The sequence below is a fragment of the Dromaius novaehollandiae genome, chromosome 5, assembly GCF_036370855.1.
Source record: "Dromaius novaehollandiae isolate bDroNov1 chromosome 5, bDroNov1.hap1, whole genome shotgun sequence".
In the NCBI taxonomy this organism is placed as follows: Eukaryota; Metazoa; Chordata; class Aves; order Casuariiformes; family Dromaiidae; genus Dromaius; species Dromaius novaehollandiae.
The window spans coordinates 58,848,212-58,860,903 of NC_088102.1; the positions used below are offsets into that span (position 1 = coordinate 58,848,212).

The window sequence follows — 12,692 nt, forward strand, 5'->3', positions numbered from 1 at the left end:
CGACCAGAAGATTAAGTCCACGTCCTTTTTGTGAGTCCACGTCAAATAATTTGCTGGTACTCATTTTACTTGGGCACAGCTTGTTGAAGTGCTAAGGATATTGCTAATATGCAGCTATGGCAACAGTACATAAAGAATGATAATCTTAGCAAAACTTCCTCGTGTAAGTCATTTAAAAGGGAAGAATTACTCCTTCAATAATTTAATACCAACTTTACCAAACTACTGAAATGCAATGATTGATCTAGGCATCAGTTGTTAACCTGGTATGTTCTTTGTTCTTCTGACGTGAGGGTTGGATTTTCTTACCTGTCCTTAGTTAAGCCTGCCAGGACCCATGATACTCAGTGGTGGATTTAGGACCAGAAGGCATGTCCTCTGTCAAGTCCTGTTTCATTATGAGCATGAGTATTTCAGTTTTTCAGTTATTTAAATTTCTCATCTGTTTGGGGGCTTGAGATAATTAGGTGATTTTTATAGGTAACAGAAGTCCTGGACCATTGAATTCTAAGTGTGTTATTGACTAGACTTGAATGGTGACTAGAGGGGCTTCCTAATAAAATGCCTGTTACTTACAGTGAAGGCCCATCCTTTCAAGCGTCTATAAAAGGTATTTTAGCTCAAAGAGTTATGTGCAGCGATGGAAACAAAGACATGCGCTCAAGCAGTTAAAGGTAGTTGCTGCAAAAATTGGTGAAAATCCTAGTGTTAGTAGTGAAAGTTTCATATGGTTATGACAAATTATTAGGAGTGTGTTGGCAAGATATTCAGCTGCATATAGCAAAAAATCATTGAAAATTTGAGTGCCAGTAATTAGCTACATTTAAAGATAGAGAGGGTAAACATGGTCATGGCAATCGGGTAGTCTTTCAGCTTTTCATAAGCATATCCGTAAAAATAATTCTCACTTCTCCTCGATTCAATTCTGCCGTGTACTGAACGCTCTGCCTTTGATTTTTCAAAGACTAAGCACATGCTTAGTAAAGACCTGAAAATTTTTAGGTATATATTTATAAATCTCTTTTTTTGTGCTAGAACAGGAAGAATCTGAATGAATTCTTAACCAAATGGATTTGGACAATGGGAAAAAAATCTTATATGTATCGTTGGATTTTTTTGTGTGCAAGTGCTCCTGTGTGTGTGAGTGGCCCACTCTGCCAAGCAGGGACTAATCTTTTTTGACTCAAAGTTTTCTATGAATTTCCAGTGCTAGCAGAAGCAATGCTACATATGTAAGCAACAGTAACATAGCCAAAGTGCTCATGCTGGCTTAAAAGTAAACTCTTGAAACAGACATGTCGTAAGAGATGTATTGATGAGCCCCTAGTTGAAGACCACCCCTCGCCTTTTTGAACAAGGGTACACCTTTGTGAGGGTCAGGAGTGAACACCAGAAGGAGTTCTGCTCCTTGGTAACTGAATAGTTTTGAGAGCTCTAAATTAGCCCTTAGAACTGACATGGATCTCAGGCTTGTACTCAGTAAACCAGTGTTAGAGGTGGTTCTCAATTTTTTGGCAAATGTTTCAATCTTGCTTCTCTCGAGGAAAAAAACACCGGTGTATTGACACTTTTGGTGGAATATATCAACTTTGGTGAACATCTTGTTGGGAGGATTTTTCATCCGGACATCACTTCCATTCAGAGGAAGAGTTCCATCAAAAATGACAAAAGACTTTCAATCTGGATGGATAAACTAAGGTTCAGATATCCTAGGCATTTAGAACTGATTTTCCACCAGGGTGTTTTGCAGTCCTGAAGATCAATATAGCTATTTCAGGAGAGATTTCTCTGTCTCTTCCTCTTGGATCCCTCTGGTTTGTAAAACTACTAAAGTATTTTGCTAGGGCAGCAGGGAAGAGCCTGGCTTTGCAACTTGGAGGTGAAGTCTTCAGAATAAGCAGAACAGCAATTTGAAGGCCCATCCGGGCGTTTATCACCTGACTGTAGAGCCAGTTTGTCTTCTCCCTTTTTCGGCGAGTGCATATATGAAGTAGAGGAGATCAGAGAAGAGATTGACTGAACATTACGCATTTTGCAGATGCTCACAGGTATGCCTTGTGGACACTAAAACACCTGATTTGGAATGAATGTGTGACTCTGAATCTTCTGTATCACAAAAGTGAAGCGTATTAAATGCAGGTCCCAGAGCATGATCTGCTAGAATGTTTCTCGGGTTTTGCAACATAAATAAGGTTTTGCTTTTTATCCCAGTGAGAAACAAAATGAAAATGTAAACATTTTTTGCAAAACAAAGTCCTTATTTTTAGTGGTATTTAAATGTCTATTTTAAAAGTAGTTGTGATACAATTCCTAAATTTGCTGAAAAGGCATCCTGGTGTGTGAAAGATGCACTTTGCCAAGTGGAAGGCTGCCAGCTTGGTTATTGTTGTGCTTGCCGGCTTCTGTGGGCGGAAACGCGCTGAGCTGGGAGCTCTTTGGCTGGATCCTGCTGCCAAGCTGCTCGCGTCCTTCTGTAAGGAGAGACGCAGGGCAGTGCCCAGGCAGCCGCCCCAACTCCCTGGCTTACCCGCATTTCCCAGCCGGTTTGATGAGCCAGTTTTCCATCTAATTTGAGCTATTGGCACAGCACAGAGCAAGCTGATGATCTGACATCTCATATTTAATCTGTTCCCAAAGAACTTCTGTTTATGAAATCTGAGGCTAAGAGATATATATCTGAGGCTTGAGATATAACAAACTGCCAAGGATAATAAGTACGTTTTATAGATATTTTCAGGTACTGTTTTGCAAAGGAGCTCAACGTCTATATCCCTGTTTAACAGTTGAGGATCAGACTACTGTAAAGTGATCTGGGAAAAGCTGCTCACCAGCAGAAGTCAGGTCTCCTGAGTTCTGGTCTGGAGTTGTATCCCCATTGCCATATTCTAGTTTAGTTTATCTCATTTTATTTTATGAGGCTGTGAAAATCTTGTCGTGACTGTTGTCTTTTTTTTGCACAACTTTCCGATGCCTTTTAGCTATGTAGAAAATCAGATTACAATAGATTCTTAAATACGATGTAGTTAATTGGCTGATATATAACCAGATAAAATCCTAACAATTATATTTAGGAGCGGTCCAACAATTATATTTAGGAGCGGTCCAACAGATATTTTTCTGTCCAAAGAAATGTGCGAGTGTTCTAAGCTTAACTGCAAGGTTCTGACTTATGATTGCAGAAGTAGTATATAAAATCCTGAAGTTTATACTGCTTTCAAGTGATTATTTTCTAAAAATTCTTGATTATTCATGATACTGATTTTTCTATTAAACCACTTTTAGTAAACATTTATCCCAAAGTCTAAGCACTTAAAAAACGTGCCAGGTCTTACTCCTGTCATAAATTCTTTTTCCTGTGAATATTCCCTACTACACTGAAATGGTTATTCTTTGCCATGTAAATAATCTTTATATGGAAATAGTTTGCTGAAAATAACATTGAGTGTAAAATAATCCCTTTATGAAAGTATTACACAAACAGTTCTGCCTGTATCTTTGTTGAAGTTTACTGTGGTTTTAGTCCTCAGTGAATATGTTAGTTTTATAATCTTGGAACAACAGTTTGCACTGTGATCTTCCTATTATAAGGGGCAAAGAAATGTCAGGTACAAACTGCTGAAGTACTCTGGACAGAAACCGGTGAGAGCCCAGCAGGTCTAAGTGATAGTCCTCCATCCCTTTTTTTTTTTTTTTTTTTTTTTTTTTTTTTTTTTTGTAATCTGGGGTTTGATTCGCTGCGGCTGCTCTTGCAGGTTGGTTTCCGCGGCTGGCCTTGGCTCAGGGGAGGAGAGCTGCCGCTCCGCTGGGTGCTGCCGCGGGGCCCTCGGGGCTGCTGGCAGCGAGGGGGTGTCACCTCGCAACCCGACCCAGCGGCCGTGCGGGCCGGGGCTGCGGGGCATGCCTCCACCTCCTAACCCTGCCAGCAGAGCGGGGACGGGCGCCTTCCTTCCCGGCGGGGGGGATCCGCACGGTTTATTTCTGTGGTTCCTTTCTGACTGGCCGTTTTTTGGGCTCCTGCTCTGGATTCTTCTGCTGAGGAAAAAAGATCAGGGATGAAAAAGAAGAAAACAGTTTCACTTGACTAAGTGCTCATAAAGTTTACACTATCTCTCCCTGCTTTTTTCATGCTTCCACACGTAAACTGTAGTTACACCATGGGTTAGAAATGAATCCCCGTTTCTTTGAAAAGCAAGTTCAGTCTTTTAGCTATCACCTGAATGTAACGGAAAATAAGAAATTAACGTGTTTAAATTGTGTAGTCTAGAGTAACTTTTCTCTAGATTTAGGTCTGGTTAGACTGCTACATCAAGGTGAACCAAAAGTTCTGTTTCTCCAGCACTGCAGTTGTCCCTGTCGCCCAGAACGTTAACTCATCGTTTGAAGTGCTCCGAAGGAGCTGATGAGTAAAGTTCAGCCCCTTGCAGTGCGCGGCACGCAGCGACTCGCTGCTTTTGCCCGGTACGTCCCGAGACGCTCCTTCACACGATTTACTTGTGCTGATGTCCCTTATGCTACAGCTCGTTTGTGTGCTCGGTCGCTTGGGCCAGGGCGTTCTCTTGGGCAGCAGTCACCTGGCGCGTTTTGAATCTTTATGTGCCAAGGTGAGAAACGCAAGTTCAGTCCTCAAAATGATTTAGCATCTCCGATGAGGATTGCTGGATAGCGTTGGCTGCATTAAGAAGCTAGAGCCTTTTAGGGGACTTCATAAGAGAATGCTGTTCAAAGAGATCTTGTTCTTTCCCTACTGGATCTTAGTACTTTACTTCTTAGTTTTAAAGCTTTGGGGAATTCAAACATGAAACAAGAAAGGAGGAATTTTCTTAGACAAAATAAGTACTTGCTGAAGAAAGTTACACGTGGGATCAAATGAGATTTATACCTATGAGATTAATGACAGCTTTCCATGCCTAGTATAGTTTCTTTGGAGATTATAGAAGTAATGTGTTATTTGGGAAAAGCTGGATTGTCTATCAAAAATAGTAATATAATCTGGTTAAGTAGCTTGGATCTATTTATCTAACTGTTAATATATAATATTATATATTATAATATATAATTGTTAATATTGCAGCGAAGGAGAAAAATTCGTAGGAAAGAAAGCTTAAACCTTGGTGGTTCTTTTTTTGAATCGTAAGTCTGCTCTTTGTCTACTGTTTAGATGAAAACTGTCTCAATTCACAGCAATCTAAGTTCATACATCTCCTCATCACGCTGAGTCTTTTTGCATAGCATTCTTAATTGGCCATGTACAGTTTATAAGCTAACTCCTCCAGTATAAGCCTTAAAATGATTAATTCAACATGTTACAGCATTAAGTTAACTGAAACTGGCTCAAATGAAATGAAATGTATGAAAAACATACTGCATAACATTTTACATCTACTAAGTGCTGCAAAGTTATTATCTGTCTGTGTCAATATACATGTTCTACTTTCATATATATTGAATTAAGTAAAGAAGGATTTCCTGTTTGGTTAAGCTTCCCGTAGATCACCTCTCAGGCAGGGAGTCCAGGCTGTTCAGCGTGGAAGCTGGCAGTGAAGTGCTTTATGGTACCTCAGGTTCTTGCCACGCTGAAGGGCTGCTTTCCCCCCTGGTTTGAACAGACCCTGCAACCTGTCTGTAACAGATTTACATGAGCTGTGCGTAATACAGCTCTTTGGTTCTTTTAGGCTGAAGAACAACTTGCGGTACAGTATGACATGGACAAAATTCTTGACAATGAATAATTTGGGGACGTTTCAATGCGCGAGGTTCTCAGATTACAGAAGGCTGTCTTTTTTCCTTTTGATCATTCAAGGTGGCCTTTTTTGCTGGGAATGCACTATTCAAAAAGCTTGTTTTAAAGAAAAAAGGACAATGGACAGAATTCAAATCCTTAGAACATCTTACACACAAATGTTTAATTTGTTTCATGTCTTAGAAGATGGTATACGTCTTATTTTTTCCTCTGCTTTCGTTAATATTTATCGCAGACTTGATCTGATTGATCCGTCTGGCATCATACTTCCCTATAGCACTGGGAGGGTCCTTTTCTTTCCATGACCCCACCTACCTGCACCTGGCTCTGGAGGATGTGGAAGGTGCAGAGACTTGTTTGAGAACGGGCTGAAACGGAGGCAGGTGGCTGGACAGACAGGGAGGCAGGCGGACAGGCCTGCGTCATCACCTCGTGACGCTGCTGCTTTTCACAGCGCTTGCTGGCACGTTACCTAACTGCAGCTCATCTTAGCTTGAATCGCGGCTGTGCTCAGGTAGTGAGTGATTCCAGAGCGAAATTAGATCTTTAATTACAAGATTTTAGGGTACCTGTGTAAAGACTGTGCTGGAAGTTACCAGGATGTAGTGCTAAACTACTGGTCATCCTGCAGTGCTTTTCTTGGGCAGATTCGGACACTTTCCTCCAGCGGTCCAAGGCGGCTGGCTGTTAGCCAGCTCCAGCCCTCAGGTGCTGAGCTGCAGCCTGTGGCTCTTCCTGAGAGCGCAGCAGTGCTCGCACCTTTGGGCTCCGTCCGCAGCAAGATTGATTGCTGACATTTCATAGTAAGTCCCAGTTCTGATTCTTCTAATTCTGAGTACAGACTTGGAAGGAAATAGTGCAAAGAAACTGGTCATAAGCAAGCTGTATTTTCAAGGTAGATTTGTAACAGACTTTGTGCATCATTGGTTTTCCCTTCCCGATAGTAAGCTTTGTTCTAGGTTAAACCCTAAAGACCAGATACTTTGCAGATGTAGTACTCTTTTTGTAATAGGAAAGTTTCCTCAAGGAAAAGATAGTTTGGCAATGTTTTAGAAGTCAGACTCCATATTAGCTCCTCCAAAGGAAAAGAAGTGTCAACGAAAATGCTTATCTTGTGAACCTTGTCTGGGTTTTTAAATTCAGTTGTTCCAGTAGAGCACAGCTGTTTCAGTGGGTGGAAAGTGATGATGTGTCCTCAGAATAAGTAACGCTCCTGAAGATCCTGGCCAGCAATTTAAGCTGAGGAAGCAGACACAAGCCAGTAGAAGATTTATATAACCTCATCTCCTTTTAAACTTGATATTAACTCCTTTCTTGTTGGTGTACTTAACTCTTTTGTCAGCATCGCAACTTTTTTATACTAATGTAAATTTGTAAATGAATTTAACCATGGAGAGAACAATCGTCTGGTTTAGCTTATTTGATTAATAGTTTATATAAATTAGAAACAGTGAAGTCTGTTACTCAGTGTTCCATTTATCTGTTGCAATTCTGAGAAAATAAAACCATTCATTCATTCATCTGTTTAACAACAAAGGAGTTATCCAGTCCTGCTTTTCAGGAACGCTCAAAGCTCCTCCTCACGCTTCAGGGTTTGGGGTATGCAAAGAATGCAAGACGGAGCCTGCAGCTGGTAGTTTCTCCCTTTTGATATCTTTACTTCCATGTTGTAGATTTACACAAGTTCAGCCAAATTCCACCCTCTGTTATGCTTGTTCAAATCCAGATTAACTCCGAGAGCATTATTTGGGATTTACACTAGTCTCCCTGAGGGAAAAATTTGGTCCAATGATATTGTAATTATAATAGAAGAAAAATAGAACGTTAAGACTAGTATCAGTGGCATTAGTGCATTCAAAAGAATTTGTCACATTGAGATCCCCCCTTAGAAACGTCGGATTTCTTGGCCCAGTGTTTTTTTTTTTTTTTTTACGACTTTTCTCCAACATACAGTTAATTGCTAGTCCATTCCTGAAAATGTAAGGCTTTCCGTTACAGATAACCCAGAGTCTGGCGAGCTATAATTTTGCAGTTTCTACATTTTAATCCGCATGGCTTTTTCCTGCCAATTCTTCCTTTGTGCCTATGTGGTCTGACTTGATTCCAGAAGAAAAAATCAGGATTGCATTATTGTCAGAGGCTATGTATCTTTTTATTCTGAAGTTGGCCAGGATACTGTTGTTTTCTCCTGTGTCACATGTCAGTGCAATAATATTATTTACCATAGTAAAATATTGTGTCATTGGGAATCTTGTCATATAAATAATTACCCTGCCCTTGTCATCCCCAAGAAGACTTTTAAAGCATCAAACCACAATAGACATGGAAAAACTTAATTTTAACAAATAGATTTGAGAGGAGTTTATATTTACATGAAGTCATTCCCAAAAATCTGGTATTTCTCCTGAGTTTTATAAAATATTTTAGAATACCATGGACTTTTAATCCTTTCAAATCAACTGGCATTTGAGTTTTTACAACTAGTTTAGGAGGTCTTTACTGTATTCTGTCAACATTAGGAGTCTTTCTTAAGAAAGTTTGCTTCATTTTTTTCTTCTCTGCCAGACCTTGTTCTTTTATGATCAAGTTTTCCCAACAGACATTTATGCAATGCATCTACTTGCTTTGATGGTGACTGAGGCAGGAAATTGTGATGTAGCATTGAGGTCCGATTACGTTCTTCCAGGATCTATATTCTAAAATGCAACCACAGCTTTCAAATTATTTTGCTATGGAATCTGTATTCCTTGGGAAAATTCCTAACTTGCTAGTTTGCAGAAATTTCATAGGCTACAGAGGTACAAAATATGTCCGCATGTTTGTGTGTGTTTGTCGCTAGTGGAAAAAGGCATGGATGTGCTCTAACCTAATGACTATGTAGAACGCAAACAGGTATCGCAGGTTCAGTTGCAGTAGCCATAAATTCTAGTTGCAGTAACTACTCATAGTTGCTCAGAACTCATTCTTTACATATTAGTTGTTGGATTTGGGGTGTTTTTTTTTTTTGTTTGTTCGTTTTTTCATAGTTCAGTTCATTGATGGTGAAAAAAGTAGGATTGACTCACCTGGAGATTAGAATTTACCTAACATGCAAATATATCAAAGATGGCTCTACAGTGATGACTGCTGGAGCAATGATATCTAAGGATATGAAAGCAGCTGAATCTTTGTTAGCTAAAAATGGTAACTCTAAGAATACAGGTTTATTTCAATTGGGCTTTGAAGAAACATTCATTGATGAAGTGTATCTCTGACATGAGCTAAACTGGATTTGGAACAAGCAACACATTTGAAAGGTTCTTTCATCTCTGTTGAATAGGTTTTATCTGGTCAGTCTTATTTACACTTATTGGTAATTACTTCCTTGACCTGAATTGAACATATTTTTAAAGCTTTTACCTAAGCATGTCAGATGTAATACTACAGCAGCAGTTTGCATCTGACGATAGAATATGGAGCTGGTGTAATTGGTTCAGTAATGTGCAGTATTCGAGTTTTTCCAGAGAAGCTGCCCTTCCTAAGAATTTTTAGATGATCTCCTAAGATCCCTTTCAATCTGAATTGTCCTGTGATCATGTATAATATAATTTACAGTAGTGTTTGATTTTGTATAAGATGGGTATAAAATTGCACATTCTTCACTCAAAGCTCCCACTAAAATTGGGATTTGATTGAGAATGAATTACTATGGGATACGAGCAAAAGGTCATTTGATATGGTCCTGAATAATTGAGGAAACTTTTCTGAGAGATGAGTAAATAATATTATTTCTCCTTTTTGCTGTTAGAGGAGTAAGGTAGACAAAATAAATACAGTTGAAGTCCAAGAAAGAATTGTTGATTAGGGATTTCTTAGTGCTTGAGTTAAGTGGATTCAATTGTATAAAGTGGAAGAAGAAACAATTCAGTGCCAATTCAAACCTGCACTGCCTCCCATGCTTCGAAATATTTTGCATTTATTAAAATCCTGCAAAATAGTAGCTGCACACATTGTGTGTAGCTACATAGATTCTACAAAGGGATGAAAATATTGAAGAATATTAATGGCTTTAGATTGAAAACTCATTAGCATCAGTGGGATAATGGTTAAAGTAGAGCTTCTCATCATTCACCTGGGTCAGTGGTTTTCCATGCCATGGAAAACCAGAAATTTGTCTGGCTCACCTAGGAATGGTGGGGAATGCTGGCAGTATCACTGGGTGGAACAATGTAGATGCCTGCTTACTAAAAAAACCTTGTCAATCTGTAGATACTGGCTCTTTCTCAGAAGGTAAAATAATATTTTATGTCAAAATACTTGCTTAAAGTTTTATATTTATTGCAAAAGATAATATTCTGTCAATATAATCTGGCAAAAGTAGGCAATTAAAACCTGAATTCTGAAAAAGCTGCCTCAGAGTTGAGTCTTGTTGTAAATTGATAGTCATAGGTTGTTTCTCAAAATGGTAAGGTTCACAACTTGCTGTCTGACTCTAGACCCGGCGTAATGTGAATTTTGGCTTCATCAAATCAATGTGGACCACTGAATAATTCTGAAGAGAAAATTTGTAGTGTCATAGCAATTGCCTGTTTCCAAATAAAACTTTATACCTTCTGATGAATTTTTTTGAGATTTGATCAACAGAAGGCTTAAAGTAGAATCCATGAAGTACATATGTAGTGGAAAAGAGTGAAGTCCTTAGAGCAACAGTAGTCTACATCAGCCTTTCTGGTTTTATAGTGCCTACTAATTACTAAGCATATCTTCACCAGAAGTGGTGACATAAATGTTGTATGTCATGTCAACTTACACCACTTAAACCTTTCTGTTAACCAGAAATCAATCATAGAAAGTAAAGTTGTGTGCAAAGAGGGCTAAATAATGGTCTCAGAATTGTAGATGAATGTGATTCACATCTTACCTGCCTTGACAGCCACGATACCTAGAAAATAGCGCTGTTTAAACAAAGGTTATTTTTTAAAAAACAACAGCAAACAATCTGAAAACACTTCCTCTCTGACATGTTTCATCTGTCTAAACAAGTTTGCTATAATACAGAAAATGGAAATTATGCATCTTCTATTACTCTCAATCCATAAATATTTGCATGAAGCTCCAGTAATCGGGATCTGCAAGCAAGGTTGTTTGCAGCCAGTTCTGTTAACATAGAACTGAAACATTTTTCTGAATTTATCTTGGGATTTTGTTTTCCTTTTAGTGGGCTGCCTGCATGTTGTATAGTAATTTACCAAACGCTGTAGAGCTTAAAAAAAAAAAAAAAAAAAAAAAGTGTTGTAAATAATCCCTTTGAAAGAAAACCTGAACAGACAAAACGTGTCCTTGGCTGTGTATGTCCTTATCTTTTCACTTTCTTCTCCTTGTATTTCCTTAGATTATAGATGAAGAAGAAACACAGTTCATGAGTAATTGTCCTGTTGCTGTTACTGAGAGTACACCTAGAAGGAGGACCCGCATTCAAGTTTTTTGGACAGCCCCTCCTACCGGTACAGGCTGTGTTATTCTGAAGTAAGTATTTTTATGCTTATTAAACATACAGTTAAAGTCAAATTTGCTTAATAGTAAATCTAATATTTATTAGATTAAGAACTATTGGAGTTCTTATATGCTTTTTTTCCACCGTTAACACATTTGAGTAAAGATAGTTCTACTTGCACAGTTAAATGTTAGCAACTTAAAGCCAAAGTGTTCAAAAGTTACTCAAAGTTTTTAGCTACTATTTGTGACCCTAAGTGAACTTGTTAGGGTCTCAAGGCATTCATTTCCCCTGAAAATCTAGAACTTAAGAAATTTGGGGATCAAAATTGCACCCATCTGGTTGAGAGTTGAGTAAAAAAACATGATTTTAGTTGAGAGAAATGGTAGAGACATTCTGTAGAGTAAGGATTTTCTAAATGGACCTTCATCAGTAAAAACAGATGCCTCTGTTTAGAGGTGCCTGCTTTCATTATTTAGAGCTGGTGAACTCTACTGATGTTTTCTCATTGTTTCTACAGTCTGCTGCATGTGTACTCGTGCTGTTTGAACAGTAGACAAAGACAACAAATTACGTAGGTGCCTTGTGCTATAGGGCCACTCGCTTGTCTGTAGATTCCTTAAGGCAATTCTTACTATGAAGAGTGTCAGAAGAAAGTGCAAGAGGATCTGTTCCTGCCAGCGAAACATTGTCCCATATCTTAAGATTTTGCTTGTCATATTTAATAGGACAGATTGGTCAAATACCCATGAACAACTGGGATTTCTTTGCTTGCTTTGAATTTATGTCAGAGATAAGCATTTGCAATTGCCAAGATGTGCCCTGCAGTAGACTGGAGAATTTCAAAGAGGCTTTTCAGTCTTGGGAATACCTTTAGAGATACCGAACCACTCCAGGCTTTTAAAGAGAGACTGTCACAAAGGTTGTGCTGCAGGTAGTTCAGTCCAGTTCAGGAGAATGTAATGTTAAAATCGCAACTGATTTCTGAACAGACTGCAAAGGTGCAGCTCGCAAACCGCTCTGCGGGTGCTTTCCTCTCACTCTATGCTTCTCTTCCTTCTCCCTTTGCTCCTTGGCAGCAGGAGCAAACCCTCACCTCCTCCACATCTGCGAGAGTGATTGAGTCTCAGCTCTGACGCTGGCTGTGAAATGGTCTCAAATCTTTGGCAGACCGTTTCTCATTGCTGCCACTTGGTATCAGCAAAATAATTTGATTTAAGATAATTCATTTTAATGTGTGCTGAAGCAGTCCAAGAATCCACCTACAGGCCATTTTGTTCAAGGCAGACAAGTAGATGCCCAGCTGTAAAAAAAAATCTGCATGCCACATGGCCAGACAGGTTATGTGTTAAAGGTTATATATTGAAATTTTTGAAAGAGTTCCTTCAGCAATCAAGAAGATCCTTCAGTGTTGAGTTGTTGTGAATATCAAGGCTATTTCCCTTTGTCCTCAGGAGTGTCTCACTCTTAGTTGTGTAA

The 12,692-nt window shown here is 39.0% G+C and overlaps 1 protein-coding gene across 3 annotated transcripts in view; it reads left to right on the forward strand.

The window, feature by feature from the left end:
- Nucleotides 1–12,692, forward strand: part of SPON1 (spondin 1) — a 508,261-nt gene that overhangs the window by 336,539 nt on the left and 159,030 nt on the right. For all 3 annotated transcript variants that reach the window (XM_064512946.1, XM_064512947.1, XM_026104482.2), the window contains one exon: nt 11,112–11,245. In XM_064512946.1, the coding sequence (XP_064369016.1) occupies nt 11,139–11,245 (107 nt within the window). In that variant the 5' untranslated portion in view covers nt 11,112–11,138. The remainder of the gene's footprint in view (nt 1–11,111; nt 11,246–12,692) is intronic.